Source organism: Trifolium pratense, linkage group LG4 (genome assembly GCF_020283565.1).
Source record: "Trifolium pratense cultivar HEN17-A07 linkage group LG4, ARS_RC_1.1, whole genome shotgun sequence".
Taxonomy (NCBI): Eukaryota; Viridiplantae; Streptophyta; class Magnoliopsida; order Fabales; family Fabaceae; genus Trifolium; species Trifolium pratense.
In genome coordinates, this window is record NC_060062.1 from 28,165,339 (window position 1) to 28,184,888 (window position 19,550).

The 19,550-nt window shown below is 30.4% G+C and overlaps 2 protein-coding genes across 3 annotated transcripts; one reads left to right on the forward strand and one right to left on the reverse strand.

Annotated features, from left to right (window-relative positions):
* Nucleotides 1-216: 216 nt before the first annotated feature.
* LOC123920174 (uncharacterized protein C26H5.07c-like) lies at nucleotides 217-5,141 on the reverse strand. The gene is made up of 5 exons (XM_045972363.1): nucleotides 4,695-5,141; nucleotides 2,575-3,508; nucleotides 1,710-1,805; nucleotides 1,273-1,409; nucleotides 217-806 (listed from the first exon to the last, which is right to left on the reverse strand). The coding sequence occupies exons 1-5, from the start codon at nucleotides 5,102-5,104 to the stop codon at nucleotides 620-622; spliced, it is 1,764 nt and encodes a 587-aa protein (XP_045828319.1). The 5' UTR covers nucleotides 5,105-5,141; the 3' UTR covers nucleotides 217-619.
* Nucleotides 5,142-15,262: 10,121 nt separating this feature from the next.
* Nucleotides 15,263-19,490, forward strand: LOC123920175 (WRKY transcription factor 55). 2 transcript variants are annotated; one of them, XM_045972364.1, is made up of 3 exons: nucleotides 15,263-15,849; nucleotides 17,647-17,784; nucleotides 18,850-19,490. In XM_045972364.1, the coding sequence occupies exons 1-3, from the start codon at nucleotides 15,365-15,367 to the stop codon at nucleotides 19,256-19,258; spliced, it is 1,032 nt and encodes a 343-aa protein (XP_045828320.1). In that variant the 5' UTR covers nucleotides 15,263-15,364; the 3' UTR covers nucleotides 19,259-19,490. The 2 variants fall into 2 exon arrangements, with proteins under 2 accessions (XP_045828320.1, XP_045828321.1); XM_045972365.1 differs by having other exon boundaries at nucleotides 17,650-17,784.
* The last annotated feature ends 60 nt before the right edge of the window (nucleotides 19,491-19,550 follow it).

The following is a 19,550-nucleotide window of genomic DNA, read 5'->3' on the forward strand; positions in this document are numbered from 1 at the left end:
GTTAGGTTGAATGCTTTCACCCAAGTTTGAACATAGAACCCAACAATGTTAAATTTCAGCTGTATTTGTCACTTCGCCTATAGACAAATAAAAACAAAATAAGTTATATAAATATTTTATCATTGTGATTATTTTGCGAGTTTTGAAAACAATTTGAGGGTGATTTTATAATTAAGACATATTTGGCCCACTCAAAAATTTCAGCTGAATTTATAATTAAAGCATCAATGTAACTAAGCCTCAGCTCATATCTTTTGATAGATTTTGTACTTTGGTTTTAACATTCTCTTTCCTTGTATTTCTTTAACAATGCCCAATAGAGCACATAAAAGGGTAAGCAAAAATAAGGTCAAAAGTTACTTGAACCATGTTGAGGTAACTAGTTACAACGACAATATAACTAGGCAAGGAATTCTGCCCCCTTACCAAGCACACAACCAGTTAGATTTTGGTTGCTGTCCACGGAACATCCATCCTGAAAAGCTCACAGGATCACCTCAAATTTAGAAGCTGAATGACCATTGAATAATGATCTTTCTCTATCCCTTGTTACTTCTCCATTTGACATCTTTTAAGCCCACCCAAGTGAATAAAAGTGATTAAAGAAGTTGAGACCAAATCACTCTCTCTTGTCTTCCTCTTCAACTACTCCAAATACATGATGATCTGTAGAAAGTGATGTCGATGATGACTTTCTATCCTTTCTTTCTAGCCTGGTAGCCATTTCAGACACCTTAACTCCACTTCCAACAATTGTGACAGCTTCCTCATCAAAGTCATCTCCCGTCTCTTCCGAGTATGAATACCTACAAGAAAAGGCCTCGTAAAATGTTACTCACTATGTTAATGTTGGAATCAAATATAATCAGGTGATTTTTAAATTTGATTAGCTACAAGCATGGTTCTAAATTGTGGTCCGCAAGCACAATTTCGGTTACAATTTAACGGTTTTAGAAGTCTCTGCAACAACTGCATTTTACCACAATATAAAGGTTCACAACGTAAATGCAACTGCAAGTCCACTTCTCAAAATCATTTTTCAAACATTTGATTTCTTCTATGTTAGTTAAAGCTTCAAACCACCTAGAGTATGTTGGTTTGTTTTGGTTCAAGGTTTATGCTAGAATGTTTCATCAAGTGATACATATCTTATAAGTCGATATGGATTCCACAAACTGTCAGAATTAATAATTATATACTCTTTTTTTAAGTTTACCATTCTTTTTTACCTTATTTGCTTCCTGGAAGAGCAATAGTAAAGTTGGACTGTACCTTGTTGGATTACGAGATGGGGCCCAGAGAATGCAGATCACTATCAGGAGAGCATAAGCAAGCAAAGTCCAGAAAGCCGGGATGACCCAAGCTCTTCGCCATAATTCACCCAAAGGGTCAGACGCATTGAAGTACAACTGAATCAAGAATTAATTAGAGCCTGAGACACTTGTAATTATTAGCATAAAAAAATCAAGATCATGAACATTACATTCTACTGATTAGTCAGGAACGAATCTCCTCATAACTATTTGACAAGTTTGTCGAATTTTACTTGTCAATTTTTTTATTCAAACCTATTCACTCACCCTTTATTTCATTGAAGTAATTTTGACTATCATTTAGTACTAGTCGCAAAGATTGTGGTTTAACAAGAACCAAAGCAAAAGGCAAAGCGAAAAATAAGGAAAAAATGTAGTTAAGAAACAAAAGACTACCTCATAACCGATCCATATTACTGAAAGCAGCACCGTCACTGCAAGAGAATTTGTAAATTTCCTGTACAACTCAAGTTTTCCAGTACTTTTCCGAATCTGTGCATATAATCAACAAATGGACAAAATCATTTTTAGTTGACAGTCAAGCAACTGAGATGCAAGTAATATCTGATTTAAGAATGGAAATGCACAAGTAGCTCTAACAATCTCCAATAAAACAGTGATTTTTTTTTCTTTTTTGATAAGCCAATAAAACAGTGACCTTAGTTTGAAGCGCTGACCATTTCTCAGTTATAGGATTTTAATCCATCCTAGGAGCATCATACATACATATTCTAAAAAACACAAAAGCTATTTCCTAAATTTACTTAGGACCTGTTTAGATTGGCTTATTTGAACTTAACCACTCGTGAGGTTGTTAGAGAGAACTTACGAAAACACTTATAGCTTATATACAAACAGATTGACTTTATTTTATCTTTTGTTATTAAAATAGCTTATACATAAACGCTTACTCCCTCCAGCCTTAATTATAAGCAAATATTCCCTTTACAGCTTCATTGAAATGAACCTGTAAAGAGAATATTTGCTTATAACTAAGGCCGGAGGGAGTATATGATAAGCACTAATGTTATAAGCTGTTTATCTAAACAGGGCATTAATTTTTTCCTATGTTGAACCATCATAATACTTTGGTAGGAAAGTAACAATAACAAATTATAGTCGGTACAAATAGAAATTCACAGATTGGACTTCAGCCCATTGAAATGTTGCCTCTCTTACAAGCTAACAGGTAAGGGAGACAATATTTATACCATGCATGAATGACAACAAGGACTGGAACAATAATTGCATACTAGGTTACCTGAAGCTTCTCCAGGGTTTTAGATAATGATGAAAAGATCCAAAGAATAAAGCAAGCATCCAACAGAGCCACAGGCAGCACCAAGATAAGTCTTGCTTTTCCAGAGAAGTCATTAATATTACCGAGATGTTCTACCAGCTCAAGTGCTTCTGAGGCCACAAAATATACCACACCAAGAAGAATTACTTTTGACGTTAGACCACCAAGTGTTGGTCGCACAACTCCGAAACCCATAGAAACCACCAAAAGAAGAAGCCGCGACACTGTCTTCTTGACAGCAGTGAAAGTCACGGCCCATACTGTAATTACCATTGGCCTGCTTCCCGTTGAATTGAAATTTGCATACTCAAAATACCACAAGGCCATTTCACACATGCCAAGGCCAATAACTGCAGTAATGTGGTAATGCAACTGTATCACATCCTTCCAATACTGTACAAACCAGAGAAACCAAACAAGACCGAGAAAAAGGTAAGCCAAAGACATCAAACCATAAAATGTCATCAACGGTGTCATCTTTCCGGGTAGATAACCATCCGGGTTTCTCCAAACAGTTCTTCCAGAAATCACTGTGTCCTTCAGTTGAGGATCACAAAACATGAAATACAAATAATACATTCCAGTACTATTTATTTCAACAGTTTGAATAACCATGTTAGTCTCTTCATCCTGCCCTTCAAAAAAGGTCTGCAAGCGTTTCGGTCCATTTGGTTCGTCAGGGTTTTCACGGATGATAACCTCTCCTAACTTACAAGAACCTTCTTTGGCAAGCTCAGGAGTGCAGCATATAGCATCGGAGTTCAAAGAAACACTCCCAATGTTATTCCTATCTCTCACCTTAATTATTATAGCTTCAACCAACCCTGTCTTTTGCTGCATAGAACTTGCCTTTTCAGCAGATTCTTTTGTTCTTCGAAAGGTAATGGACTCAAACCTGACATTAACATTAGCATATTAAAATTTAATCTCTTTTTAACCATATCATATTTCATCAACTAAATTTTACAAATAATTACTATTATCGGATCTTTCTCTGTATCCATATAGCACAGAAGGTGAGTTCTTATCTACCAACTAGATTTTCTCTATACACACCATAAAGCTTCAAACCCCTGCTACTTGCTTAAAATTTTCGAGTCCATTATCACTAAGACAAAGCAGATGTTTGTTGTAATAAATACATCACATCCAACATTTCATATTAAGTGTCTAATCATCAAAAATAAAATATCCCAAAATCAGTGCCGTTTTATGTTTCCAATGTAATCTTGATTATCTAATTCCAATCCTACCCTCAAATTAATATCAAGTACATCATTCCTAAGTTCATCATACTGCACTATCCACAACAGTTAACACCTAATAGTAATAAGTATAGTTTTGTAAAATTTTTACTCTTTAATGGGCAAACAACGTGCAAAAAGTGATGTTACTATAGTCTCTAAATTGTAACAAAAAAACTATAGTCTCTAAATGTATCAAAATTGCAAACACATCCCGAATGCATCTTTTGTTAGTAATTTTATGAACTAAATCAACTGACGGAAAATACATTCAAAGACTAAATTGACTACCTAAAAACATATTCGATAACCAAAATGACTAATAAAAGATACAATTATGGACGTGTTAGCAATTTTGATACATTTAAGCACCAATGTGACAGCAAATTCCACTTCCAAATATCATAATGGTGGTTTTCCCACTCTTCAATACTATTCCAGCTCCAGCCTTAATTACAAGCAAAAGCCAACAACTTTTCAGATTCATTGAATAACTGATGTATCCGGTCTATATTAGCATTTATTCAATTAATATGAAATTTTGCTTATAATTAAGGTTGTCGGGAGTACATTTTCAACCACTCTTAATCAATGTGAAATAAGATAATGTGACGCACAATATAGAACAAAGTGAGTATATAAAATGACATTTCAGCTACAATTTCAAAAAAAATTGAAATGTAAACCATAAGCAAATCAAAGCATTTCTGTCATCAAGTGCACTAACTCAATCACAATTTCACATATACCAAAATTGAGGAATCCAACGTAATAAAAAAAAAACTATTTGTTCATTTTTATCTTGAAACAAATGGATCAAAGATTTGAAATTAGTACCTGATGAAGGATTTACCAGTGGGAAAATTATCTTGAGAAGATAAAGAGTGATTAAACGAAATAGGTTTAGAAGCATAAAGACCTTCACTACCGCCATGGAAGAAAAACGAATTAGACCGACGGATAAAGGTTTCGTTTTGGTAGTCATGAATGGAAGCACCGACGAGTGTAATGACTGAATGGAAAGTGAGATATATGAAAATGACAGAAATGTGTTGAATTGAAGAGTGGAGGCTCCGACGACGACGACGACGACGGTGATCGCCGCCGTGATCGATGTAATCCATTTTGGTGTGTTTGTGTTGTCGCTGATCTGAAATGTTACGGTAAAAAAGTGAGCGAGAGAGTGAAAAAGTGAGAATTGATTTTGCAGTGAGGAATCGTTGTGTTATGGTAATAGGTGGAACCATTAATAGTTTAATACGTGGCTAAATCATATCAAAACTTATAAAAAGTAAGTGTGGTAGACTTTAATAATTTAATTTAATTAATAAAGAGATTAAATTATATTTTACTTTTTTGGCTAAATTGTACTTTTGACCCTATATTTTAGAAAGTTGCGATTTTGGCATCCTGTGTTTTAAAATAGGCTTAATTAGTAAAATGGTCCTTTAAAGACATTTTAGGTTTCATAACGATCCCTTAAAGAAAAAAAGGTTCAGATTGGTCCCTTAAAGACATCTCCGTTAACCGCATTGGTCCATTCCGTTAATTTTTAACCCCAAAATTATAAGGTGGACCAACATTATAGTGGTCCACCATAAACCTCTTTAATTTTTTAAGTTTAACCGTTTGATACTTTTATCTATATAAACACCATTGAATCTTATAGGTCTGTTGTATTCAATGATGAACCATCAACACCTAATTTTGTTTTCCTTTCCTTCATCTTCTTCATTCATTTGTTCTTGATGTTCTTCATCATCTTCATAATACAATTAATGGGCAGAAAGTTATTTATCCTCTCAAAACCATTCATTAAGCTTTCAAGATCTTACTAGAACCGGAAATCCATCAATTGACGGTTCAACCCCCAAAATTGGAAAATCTCATCATCATAAGAGTTATCTTCACCATCGATCCCTCTTCAATTTCTCCAATTTCTCCCGAACCTTGAACAATGTTTCAATTGATAAAAAAACACAATAAAAGCGAAATTGCATATCAATTTAAAGATAGTAAAAGTATGGGTCAATGTTTGAACCTTGTTATTTTGTCTCTGAGACCAATAAAAAAAACAATAAAAATACATGAATGGTTTGAGAACTATACAGAACATGTTTCTTCTTCTTTACTTGTTATGGGTAAGCATTTTTCTTATGGGTAACCATTGATTTGCTTCAAATTTGAATCCATTTTTTGTTGGGTAAGTATTGATATAATTTTTACTTGTTATCTCTTCTTCTTTACATGGTTTTTTCTTCTGGGTAAACATTGATTTACGTTAAATTTCGGATCTTGAAAGCTAAAAGAATGATTTTTAGAGATGAGAAGTTTCCATATCTTGCAACAGATCTAAACAAGAGGGATTTTTTTTTTGGATTTCAATTCTTCAGTTTGATGGGCGGAAATAATTTATGTGTTTTTTAATTTAAATTTTATGGATTGAGTTGTGTTTCTTGTTCTTGTTATGGGTTTCATTAGATAGGTGTTGAAGAACAAATGAATGAAGATGATGAAGAAAAGGGGAAAAAATAGGTGTTGATGATTTATCATTAGATACATAGATCTACAAAATCTAATGGTTCTCATTTAGTCAAAAATATCCAATGGTTCTCATTAAGTCAAAAATAACTTTTGGTGTTAAAAGTTAACGGAAAGGACTAATGTAGCAAACAGAGATGTCTTTAAGGGACCAAAACAGACCTTTTTTTCTTTAAGGGACCATTATGAATTTATGAAACCTAAAATGTCTTTAAGGGACCATTTTACTAATTAAGCCTTTAAAATATCAGTTTTGGCCCCCTATGTTTACCCCTTTTTGTAAAAGATCAATTTTGACCAAGTCAATGCTCATGTAGCAAGTCACTTAAGTGACTCAGCTGCCACATCAATTTCTGTTTGTCAATTATAATTTAGAAAAAAAAAAGGAAAGGAATAGTCACCTCAGTTGCAAGTCTGTATAGTGATTTCCTTCGACTGTTCCATGTTGATTTCATATTCATTGAAAAGGAGGAAGATTCATCTACCATGTATTAGTTATATTCATTGTCATAGACCAATTGAGTGATTGATTTTATTAATTCCAGATCTACTGTATTTTTTTTTAACAAGCAGATCTATTGTATTTTGAGTTTCAAAAATAGTACTACTACTCCTTTTAAAAACTGCAATTTCTGTTTTTAATTTTCCAATTTCTGCAAATGTTTGAATGTGGTTACCTTGTTTAAAATTTTACCAGCACTAACATGTAATGTTTCATTTGTATAAAGAACAAACGTACCTAGTAGGTTTAATACATTTGCAATTGTTTTTCCATGTAAAACCTAAGATCATTGTTTTACCCATTGATCTATGTGGTTAATTAAATCATCGAAAACTTTTACATTTATACATGATATATATTAGCTATGAAACAAACAATCTTTTCTTTTCTTTTTATCAAGATTCATAGTTGTCGGTTGTCACTATCACGGTCAAGAAAATGGAGGGTTGTGTTAGAGAAGTTCAAAGATGAGAAGATGAAAGGGTGGGAAAGGAGTGGTGAGGAAGAAGAAGAAACCGCATTTTCTTTATTTTATTATTAATATATTATCTCTTCCTTTCCTTTTTTTTTGTTTTTTTTTTTTTAAATTATAAGTGAAAAAAAATGATGTGGCATCTGAGTCACTTAAGTGACTTGCCGCATCAACTTGATTTGGTCAAAATTGACGTTTTGCAAAAGGGGGTAAACATAGGGGGCCAAAACTGCTATTTTGAAATATAGGGGACCAAAATCGTAACTTTTTGAAACATAGGAGCCAAAAGTGTAATTTAACCTACTTTTTTTTATAGACAATGTTAGTTGTTAATACTACAATGTTATATTAGTTTTTTCTCCTTTGCCAAAACTTGAACTCTGGACCTCCTGCTTCTTAACCCTTAGCTCAACTAGTTAACCAGTTGAGCTGTCCATCCCACTCCATATTTTACTTATTTTGATGCCAAGTCATATATATATAAAAGTTTACAAAAACAAAATCTGAAAGAAAAAAAAATCATAAACAAAACCTGATTTTTAAATAAATATAAATATTTAATGTAGATTATAATATAATATTTTAATAAAGATATATTAAAATAATTATGGTGGTTGTCAACGTCGAAGCTCCGCCGACCAACGTTGTACCAGTGACAGAAGTTCCATTGCGAACCGCCGTTTCGGGTCAGAATGTCGCGTCCATAGCCGTGTCGGTTACCAAACCTCTGCTGTTGACCATCGTTAGTTGTGGCCGTTGACTCATTGATCACCACTTCACTCTTATTTATTTATTTTGAAGAATAATTAATAATCAGATTGTGTTGAAAGCATGGGCTTATTAAAAAACAATGTGTGGGCATAGTTAAAGAAATTATTTTGGAGTACCACACCAATTCAATCATAATAAAAAATAAAATAAACTTTCTGTTTGTAAAATAATTAATAGCCTGTTTTTTAAATTAATTAATAAATCTATTTTTTTTAAAATTAAAATTAATATATTTAATTGATGGATCGGATGGATATCATCTATTTAATATATAATAATAATAATAATAATAATAATAATAATAATAATTAATGGATGAATCGAATATTTTAGAGAAATTTTTAGTGGATTTTAATAGATCATTTTGATCCATCAATCTACAATATATTAAAAGAAGATACATATGAAATCACCAATTTGCCCCTATTTCATTTTTTGACACATAATCATTTTTAAGGGTATTTTGTGTCTTTATTAAAAAAAGTTAGTAGAAAAATGCTAAAACATTTCTCAGCAGGATTTGAGCCCTTAACCTTTTAGTTACACTTCTTATTATATTTACTACTAAGCTATATGAATTAATTTGTTATATTTTTGGAACCAATATGAGTTAAATACCCAATTATAACCATAAAACTCCACTTTATTTGTTACTTCTCCCACGAATTTTTTTTTTATCTAAAACTCCAATTTTTTGTATGTAACCCAAATTCAAATTACCTCATTTTATACAAATTCAATTTTTTTATTAAACAAAAATCAATTAACTAGGCATCGATAAATCCTATACAATCTACTATATAGGCGAATTAATATATGCGGTATTAATTTTCTTTTACTTACTCAATTTAAAATGTTTCTTTACCTTAAAAAAATAAAATAAATAACATATAGAAATCCACATAAAATTAATAATTATGACCGATGAATGAATATAATGACACATCTACAATATATGAAAAGAAGATACATATTTTTTTGAAGGAAAAAAGAAGATACATATCAATTAACTGGGCATCGATAAATCCTATACAATCTACTATATAGGCGAATTAATATATGCAGTATTAATTTTGTTTTGCTTACTCAATTTAAAACGTTTCTTTACCTTAAAAAAAATAAAATAAATAACATATAGAAATCCGCATAAAATTAATAATTATGACCGATGAATGAATATAATGACACATCTACAATATATGAAAAGAAGATACATTTTTTTTTGAAGGAAAAAAGAAGATACATATGAAATCACAAATTTTTCCCTTTTCATTTTTTGACACATAATCATTTTCAAGGGTATTTTGTGTCATATTTGAAAGTTAATAACTAATTTCAATATTTTAATAATACAAGGATCTAATTTTTTGTGGGATTTCTGCGAGGCATGTGTTTTTACTCTTATTAATGAAGTTTTCAGTTTTTTACTATTTTTTGTGAGACCTATATTTTACAAATATATTATGTTGTCTATTTTTTTTAATAATTTTACGGGCTATATTTATATTAATACGGGAACCTCTTTTTTTTTTGTTATATCTACGAGCCTTATATTTTTACTCCTATATTAATAAAGTTGTTTGTTTTTTATTTATTTATAATTTTACGAGTTATACTCATATATTTATACGGAGACATAATCTTTTGTGTGAATTATGCGGGACCTATATTTATCCTCTTATTAATAAGGTTTCATGATCTTTAATAATTTATGTAGAACCTAAATTTATACTCATATTTAATACGGTGACCTAATTATTTTGATGATTGTTGCGAGACCTATATTTTTACTAGCATATTAATAAGATTGCTTATTTTTTAATAATTTTTACGGGACTATATTCATACTCATATATATATTTATTACAAGGACCTAATAAAATAAGATACATGTGAAAATCTCATGTTACCCCTACTTAATAATTTGACACATCATCACTTTCATGAATATTTTGTGTCATATTTGAAAGTTAGTAAATAATTTCAATATTTTAAAAAATTTCTTGAGGTGGTTAATTCCATCTTAATATTTTACTCCTTCCATTTTTTTATAAGTGTTCAGTTAGAATGATAACACTTAATTAATAAAGTGGATTTTTGCACATTATCTTCCTATTATACCCTCATCTTAATCCAAGAATAAATTCCTATTTTTTTTGCACTTTTTCAAATAAATTTTTGTTTTCAATTTATTACTATTTTTTTTAGAGCTATATTTATAATCATATATTAATACGAGAACCTAATCTTTTGTGTGATTTTTGGGGACCTATGTGTTTTTTTTTGTACACGGGGACCTATGTGTTTTACTCATATTAATAAGCTTGCCCATCTTTTATAATATTTGCGGGACCTATATTTATACTCATATATTTATATGGAAACTTTTTTGTTTGCGTGGTTTCTACGGGACTTATACTTTTAATTAAGTTGTTTGTAACAAAAATAAAATAAAAATTAAGTTGTCTATTTTTATTTTTTTTTTACAATTTTACAGGTTATACTCATATTTAATACGGTGACCTAATTATTTTTATGATTATTGTGAGACCTATATTTTCACATATGATTGCCTATTTTTTAATAATTTTTAGTGACTATATTTATACTCATATTAATACATTGACATAAGTTTTTTGGTGATTTTTCCAAGACCTATGTTTTTACTAATATATTAATAAGATAGCCTATTTTTTTCATAATTTTTACATTATCCTTATTTATATTCCTATATTAATGTGGAGACCTAAGGTTTTTTGGTAATGATTTTACCATTGTTCTTTTTCGATTTTTTTACCAAATATTATATCCCTTCTATTTTTTTATATTTTAATCAACTTTCCAATAAATTTCATCTTATCAAATAAGGAGCGGCAACGCCGCGACTCCCGTGCGGACGCACGGGTGTCATGCTAGTTACCATTCAAATTCAAATTCATCCATTTTGTCGCCCCAACTACAATCAAGGTCCAACGACTTTTTAATGATGACCAACACACTCCAACCTGCTATTTTTTTTTAATGGCATCAACATGCTATTAATCCACCTTTATTCGAGAAAATAGTACTCGTCAGAACATGTGAATCAACATAAAGTTGTACTGTCTAATAATCATTCTGATGTCAGCCGTTATAATGTCAATTTTTATGGCCATCGAGAAGAGACGTGTGGCTTGGGTTAGCATGTTATTAGACCAAGCTTTAAGTGGATTGTGCTTGATACCGAGTTGAGCTTAGACCTAGGGTTGGGAATAGGCCAGACGGCCTACAGGGGCCTTCAGCCTGGCCTATATAAGCCTGGTCTGGCCTGACCTGGTTATTAAAAATGTCAGGCTTAGGCTTTGAAAACGACCTGTTTACATAAATAGGTCAGGCTTAGGCTTCTAAAAAGGCCTACAAAGCCTGATAGGCCGGCATGTTTATAATAATTATTATTTATATCTTATAAAAAAATATTATTTATATAAATATTATTAGCTTTTAATTATTGCGACTTTTCGTAATCGTATTTGTTATTTTATTAGTTTTTAATTATTGTGTTAATCATATTATTAGTTTTTTCTTAATGTTGTAGAAATTATAAAAATTTAAATGTGAATTTTCTAAGGCCTGTTTAACCTATTTAAAAAAACTATATAGAGAAGTTTTAATGTAACACAGGCTTTTAAACAGGCTACAAGGTCAGACCAGACTTTTAAAAGGCTCAGGCCAGGCAAAAAAAAAATAACATTTGATAGGCCACAGGCCAGGCTCAGGCCTGAAAAAAAATCGTAGGCCAGGCTCAGCCTATCAAGGCCTGGCCTGTTCCCAACCCTACTTAGACCCAGTTAAGAACAGTAATTGCTGTAGTGGCTGATAAAAAAAATATAGTGGTTAACTTAGTTCTTGCTAAAAAGAGTTAGTTTTTCTTTTTTGTCATGTGAGTTAGTTATTTTACACCATCATACTTTTTCTTTGCTAAAATACTTGGTTATTTTAAATTTTAAAGTGATTACTTAATTTATTTTTCAACCAAAAAAGTGATCCTTTATATATTAAGACAAAAAACAAACTTCCCGCCTTCCCGCCTAAGTGTATAATTATGCCGCCCAAACTTTTTTTTTTTACAACCAAACCTCATTTATACCTTTTGTTTGTCTATGGTGCTAACATAAATTTGAACCTATTAATCTTCCAAAAGTTCAATTAATATTCCTTCTCATCCCAAGGCCTTTGTGGGACGATTTTACTCCCTTTGTCACTGGTCACATGATTTCAAAGAAGTCTAATTTCATAATTACTATACATGTTTCTATATCTTTTCATTAATTGTTTTAAATTTTTTTAAAAATATGATTATTCTAACATGTGTTCTAAAGACACATATGTTAAAGATCTAAACTAAATATAAATTTTTTGCATAATATGAAAAATTTAAGGTGAATACTCTGATATAAATCTTATTTAAACATCTACCAATACATTGCTGAGGTGGAAAATTCTAATAGATCCACAAATAGTATTTAATATAGAAAAAAAAGTTAATAGACACTATATGTGAACTTATCACAATTGTCCAACCTAGCAAATGTACTAATACTCCCTCCGGTCCTTATTATAAGAAACACTTTGATAAAATCACACAGACCAAGGAAGATAAATTTTCTCATTAATGATTCTAACATTTTATGTTATATTCCAAAACTAACCTTTGATTAGTATGGGAAATAGACTTCTCTAATTAATGCACTAGCATTATAATGAATTATTTGATTGTATTTAATAAGGGTACAAATGGAATTGTGTCAAAGTGTTTCTTATAAAAAGGACCAAATAAAAATTCCAAAGTGTTTCTTATAAAAAGGACCGGAGGGAGTACATGTTTAAATAAATATTTACCGAAGAATTCATCAAAGTTAATACTATTTAAAAGTTAAATTATAAGTTCTAAGAAAGTGTTTTGACATTTATCTCTCTTTAACATGTGAAGGACACATGTTTAATTTTTTTTTATTATTATTAAATACAATATTACTCTTTCTGTCTCATAATCATTGTTGCATTTGCTACGAAAATTTATTTTAAAAAATTGTCATTTAAATTTTCAATGCAACATTAATTGCTTTTTTTTTTTCTTTTCCTTTTATCAATTATCATTTTTCTTAATCTATGTACCATAAAAAAATAACTTTTTATTCTAAGTGGGATAATCAAATACAATTTTATTTTACTCAAAAACAATAGTATTCATTCATTCAAATTTATAAGAAATATATTAATCAAAATCATTACATATTCAATTTCGCTAAAAACTAATAAGAATGAATCTGCAAACAAGCTCACAACATCCAAATTAATAGCATAAAACAACCTAATGTCTATGACAAAGCCTACATTTGATATGACAAACTTCAAAAATGTCCAGGATAATCATGTATCAGGATAATGATGTTAAAATCATTGAATCTGCACTGAAATTGGATCAAAACAAATCTGCAAATCTGAACAAAAACAAACATTGTACCAAGACGGAACATACACCGTACTAAGACGGAAATTTAAAACAAAAACAGGAGGGTACAGCAGAGTTGAAAATGGAAACAGGAGGGGCATGCTCACAATGTAGCCTCTTTGGCTAAGTTTATAGGTTCTAGAACTCGGACTAGTTACATTTTAAATGCTAATTCCTTGGCGTAAATATTCATTCTTTATTTTTCTAATTGAAATTCACACCACTAAGGCTTTATTTGTAACACAGGTGTTGTAGTAGCAGTATTACTTTTCTAGAATAAAAACTTTAGTAGTATTAATTTACTAGGGCCAAATTTGAGGACCACATTTTGTCCTATATATTAATGTTTCCTTGCGCCAAATAAACAGTAGTGAAAAAGAAAGGATCATTCCCAGAACTTAAGTTTAATTAACCGCTTAATAAACGTTCAAATCCTCATTTCGTAGAATTGGTACCAAAAGAAGAAAAGTTCATGCTTAGGTCACTACTTCAACATTGAAATTTCTTCAAATTGAGTGTCCAATGAAAGTAACGGTTTCAATGGGGCATGAGGGGTCTCCTCTAGACCAAAAGAAAAACAAAAATATAAGAAATGCCAATTTGAAAACTTTCCAAGTGGAATAGACCAAAAGACCAAGTCTTCTCTTCCACACCCCAGCTCATATTCCTTTTTTTTATTTTTTATAATTCAATTGTAACCATAAAACAAGGTAGGTATATATATATATATATATTTTCCGTAGACGAAATGACAACTGACCAGTACAATTTAAACCTCAAACACACAACTGTAATGTTTTCAATGAAGATGTATAACATAATATTGATATTGTCAATTGAATTCGACCTTACATATAAATAGATATCTATGTGTACCTATATTTAAATGGTTACATAACTTTTTTTTCTTTTCCTGATTTTATCATTCTTTTAAGCTCCTGCATACAATATTTTTAGTTTTTTACCTAATCAAATAATTGAATTTAATACTGGTTCCAAATATGAATCAAATCAAATTGATCTAATCCGAATTCAATTTTGATCAACTAAAAGTATAGTAATTTAAAATAAAAAAACGATAAATTATAGAATTTCATTTAAAACTTCAAGTTGCAATGTTTGTGAAGACCGACTATGATCTTCATTTTGATCAACTACATATTACAGAAATACCTATACGATAAATTTAACAAAAAAATTAAATTCACTAAAAATAAAATAAATATTAAAAATGAATACGATATCAAATGATTGTATTTTATGTACTATTCATAATAAAATCCTAGAGCATGAGAAGTTTTACCTTTTCTTTGGCATAATGAAATTCAAAAAACATTTTTTTAATAAATTAAATATCTTAAAAACAAAAATAAATTAAATATATTTGCGCACAACTGCAAGACTAATATCTTGATTTTGGTTATAAACTCGTAAGGTTTACTGTAATTGCATTTCTATAATGTAAATGGAAATTCGAAACCACATATTGATTTGAAAGAGACTGGTGTTATTTCATTAATCTTTTAATTTTTTTTATAATTAGACACGTAATATTTGCTTAATTGCTTCCTATAATAGTAGTCAATTATATGTCTCACATTATATAGACAGAACCAACGTAGAAGCTTACCAAGAAACTTTGCACTTTCTTAAACCCCTTTATATATTTTCAAACATTGTTTTCAAAATTTATAGTAAAAAACCAACCAAATCTTAAACTTCCCGAAGCCATGGAAGAGGTCATGAATTTCATCACGCGTGCTTTTGAATTGGCCAAAGATCATGAACAAGAACTACCAAACATTGCCAACAACCCTGAAATGCTATTCTCATCCATTGATGAGGTTGAAAAAGCATTTTCTTCTGCAAAAGAAAGATTAATGATGATGTTGTCATCACAACATGACACAACAACAACAACAACAACAACAACAACAAAAGGTTCTAATTCCTTTGCTCAAATTTTGTCTCATGATGTTTTCATGCAAAACAATCATGATCATCATGGTCAAATGGGTGGAAGTGGAAATTCAATGCATGCACATTCAATGAATCAATTGCTTCTAATGCAACACTCTTTTGAGATGCTAAGGTCTAGGGGAACTTTGATGATTGGCGAAATGGGCGGGAGGGATGTCGAAGGTTTAGAGATATCAAAAGGGTTAGAAGGAGAAATGCAAGGAATAGAAGAATCACCATCACGACCGAAAAAAAGGTATGTAATATATTTGTTTATAAGTTGATTAATGAAGGTGAATTATGTATATAAAAGTTTTAAATTATAGTCTCACCGTTGAAGTTGCGTCGCAATTTTTTAATAGCAAATGTTAGTAATAAGTTTTTAGCATAGTGAAATATTAGTAGTAGAGATTGAACTATGAACTCTTTCTTACCCAATTCAAATTTATAGGCTACTTCTTCCAAGTGTTGAATGCCGTCTCATTGTAATAAAATTGTTGGAGATATATTAAAAATCTTGATGTCTATAGTCTTAATTTTAAATTTTGATGTAAATATGATATTGAAAGTACTAGCTTGTTGAGGACTAGTTTATGCAAATGCAAAAGGCTTTGTCCTGGTTTAAAAGATATGGTATCAATCAGCAATTAGCATATCTCTAGACCCAAATGAAAAAAATAAAATAAACATAGAGTCATCTTAAAATTGGAGCTTGAAATGAGCTTAACATAGTCTCACAATGTGTGTGATTGAATTTACAGACAGCTTATTGACATAAAAAATATGTTGCGGCTGTTGTTACGTTGTAAACTTTTATATTATGAGAAAATATAGTTGATGCGGTTGAAATTGCAGTAGTGATGTGATTGCAAATACTTCAAGATATGTAATATTATGGCCGCAATTACAATTGCGAACCATAGTTTGTATTTTTTTTTTTATTTTATAAACAACCATATTTTATAGTTATAGGTGCCTTGCTAATTGGGGAACTAGTTTTTTTTGAAGAAGAATTGGGGAACTAGTTTATGAAAATGTTCAAGAGTTTGTCTTGTTTTTGTCCCTTCCAAAATCAGAATTGTAGTTTGCATACAATTCAGCCGCCACCAACAATAATTGAAAGAAAGAAACAAAAATGTGGAATGCTTTTTAGAAACTTTAGTTTATGATCGGTACATTATATTATTGGTGTGTTATGAGAATGAATTTTCTCAATTACATGAGAGAAATAGTAGAATCTTAGTCATTGATTTGTGAGAAGAGAGAAAAGAAAATGAGGAAAAATGTGAATTAAAAAATAGAAATTTAGAAAATTGAGGAAAATAAAATTGAGAGAATTCATTCTCTCGGTATATTACATAAAAAAGGTGACTGAAACAAATGTAGAATAGAAATTTCCAAGGGGTCTTTCTTAGTAATTAGGCAACAACTCACATGAACTTTCCCTCCATCAACCACACAATAATTGAGTTTTGCATCTATATCACTAAATTCAGAGAATTTTAGATACCACATATAAAACTGAAAATTTGAAAAAAGTTCTTGCAAAAAAAATAAACTTATTGATTTTTTTTTGCACTAATTTATTTTAATGGAATAAATGTTTTTTAAATAATATATCTCTTTATCAATCGTTACTTGGTTCAGCGGTAACTGACGTTAGACTTGGTAGAGAGGACCATTGTTAGAATATTATCTCACAACTAAGGAGGGGGTTGGAACCACTTGATGCCAGAACCGACCCCCAAACTAAATTAGGCGGTTCGGTGGACCGAATACTGATGGTGAAAAAAACAATAAAAAAATAACATATCCCTTTTTATGAGACGAAGACAATTTTATCTATGAATGTTTGAATTTTATCGTTTTCATATCCCAAAATAAGTCCGAGTTCTATGAAATTGGATATTTGATATACACAATTAGGAAGTTAATATAATGCAATTTCACATTGTACATAAAATTATTAAATGGGTTAAATTGATAATTTCCTTGGGTTTGTGTGTGACACATGCATTGACCTAATTTGTCATACATTCACATTGACATGTAGCAGCAGGAAGAATGATATGGAGAAGAGAACAGAGATGTTTCCAGCACCTCAAATTGGAAACACTGAAATGCCACCAGAAGATGGCTTCACTTGGAGAAAATATGGACAAAAAGAGATACTTGGCCGCAAGTATCCAAGGTAATTAACACTAATTAATTAATTAATGTTTACTTGAACAACTTGTTAATTTTTGTTGTTAGCATAAATTGAATGGTTAATTTGAAAGTAAACATTCTGATACCCGGACATATACCTATAATAATTACAAATAGTGCTTATTCATTTTTTTATATTTAATATAAAAAAAATTAATAAGCACTATTTGTAAACCTATAATAATTCTTCATTTCAACAAGTGTATCGGTACACATTTAAATAAAATATTTCATATGTTTCAAAATATAAGCAAAAATGAGTGAAATAAACTTAAAGTACTTCTATTTGGTTAAGGATTTGGACTAAATACATTCACTTTTGTTGATCAACTTTTACTTATATTTTGAGATGGATGAAGTATGTACGGAGAAATTCATCTAATGTCAATTATAACAAATAAATTGAATGGTTAATTAATTTGAAGCATACTTTATAATAATATATGCATAATATGGTAATAATTGGTTAGAGTTGAATTTTTCCATTCAAAGTTATCATTCTCTTCCATTATGTACCATCCAGAAAACCTTATACATTTCTTCTAAGATTTCTTGTTCATGTTGAAAATTCAGTAAGTGTCCCTATGAATGGACTCATTCCCACACCATATAGGACAAGTTGACTATTCATGTCCCTTCAGATTCATGAATACTAATTGACTTCTATCATTGCATATGAGACAACTATCCCCTTTTCAATCACAAATATAGCATTATAAAAAATATAAATTAATTGGAAAAAATTCATCATGTTTAATATGCCTCGATTAATTGTTAATTTCTTTTGTTTAGAATCAACAAAAGTATTTTTACATAAAATTAAAAGTGAGTACCTATGACAAAAAAAAAAGAGTGATAATTCGTTACTATAGGCACAAAATTTCAGAAAATAGTTAATATAAAAAATTAATTTTTTATAATCCGTAACAAACATGTCCTAAATTTCGGAAATGAATACTGTAAATAAAATAAAAAAATCGAAATGAATGATTATTCATCCTTTTTCCTTTCTTGGCTATATTTTTGAAATGTTTATTTCCTTTTTCAGGAGTTACTATAGGTGCACACACCAAAAATTATATTTATGTCCAGCCAAGAAACAAGTACAAAGACTTGATAACAATCCTAACATAGTTGAAGTGACGTATAGAGGTGAACACATTTGTCACAAATCCTTAACAGCACCATCATCATATCCACCACCACCAAACCTACTTGTCAACATCAATACTACTCAAGCTACCATTCCTCCAGAGGCGTGGCCGCCAGCAGTGAACCTCGGCCTCAGGGGTGGAAACAGTAGCGGCGGACCGTCTACTTCAAGATTCGGTATTGATTATCCGGTAGCCGATATGGCTGATGCAATGTTCAACTCAGGTAGTAGTAGTGGCAATAGCATGGAATCACTTTTTCATCCAAGTGATGATAAATGGGAACCTGATGAAAAGATAAACTGAACTAGATAGAGTAATTGATTTGTTGTTGGCCTTTCAAAAAAAATTTGATTTGTTGTTGAATTTATTTTCCAAAGATTTTGTCATATTAACTCATTGGTATCTAGTTGATATACATGTTATATAATGCAAGTTTATTTTTTTATGTAAGTTTAGAATAATTCGCAATTGTTTCCCTCATGTTATATATTTGCAATTTTGTAAGTTTAATTTGCAATTGTTTCCGTGGCAACTTGTTTTAACGCAAGTTGGCTTGTTGGATATGTTCTGTTTAGTTTAATTGGCTTTGTTTTGT

Coding starts and splice junctions, on each gene's coding strand:
- LOC123920174 (XM_045972363.1), bottom strand. CDS start 5,104: ATGGTTCCACCTATTACCATAACACAACGATTCCTCACTGCAAAATCA. Junction 3,509..4,694: donor ACTGGTAAATCCTTCATCAG/GTACTAATTTCA, acceptor TGTTAATGTCAG/GTTTGAGTCCATTACCTTTC. Junction 807..1,272: donor CCATCTCGTAATCCAACAAG/GTACAGTCCAAC, acceptor CTTTTCTTGTAG/GTATTCATACTCGGAAGAGA.
- LOC123920175 (XM_045972364.1), top strand. CDS start 15,365: ATGGAAGAGGTCATGAATTTCATCACGCGTGCTTTTGAATTGGCCAAA. Junction 15,850..17,646: donor CCATCACGACCGAAAAAAAG/GTATGTAATATA, acceptor ATTGACATGTAG/CAGCAGGAAGAATGATATGG. Junction 17,785..18,849: donor CTTGGCCGCAAGTATCCAAG/GTAATTAACACT, acceptor TTCCTTTTTCAG/GAGTTACTATAGGTGCACAC.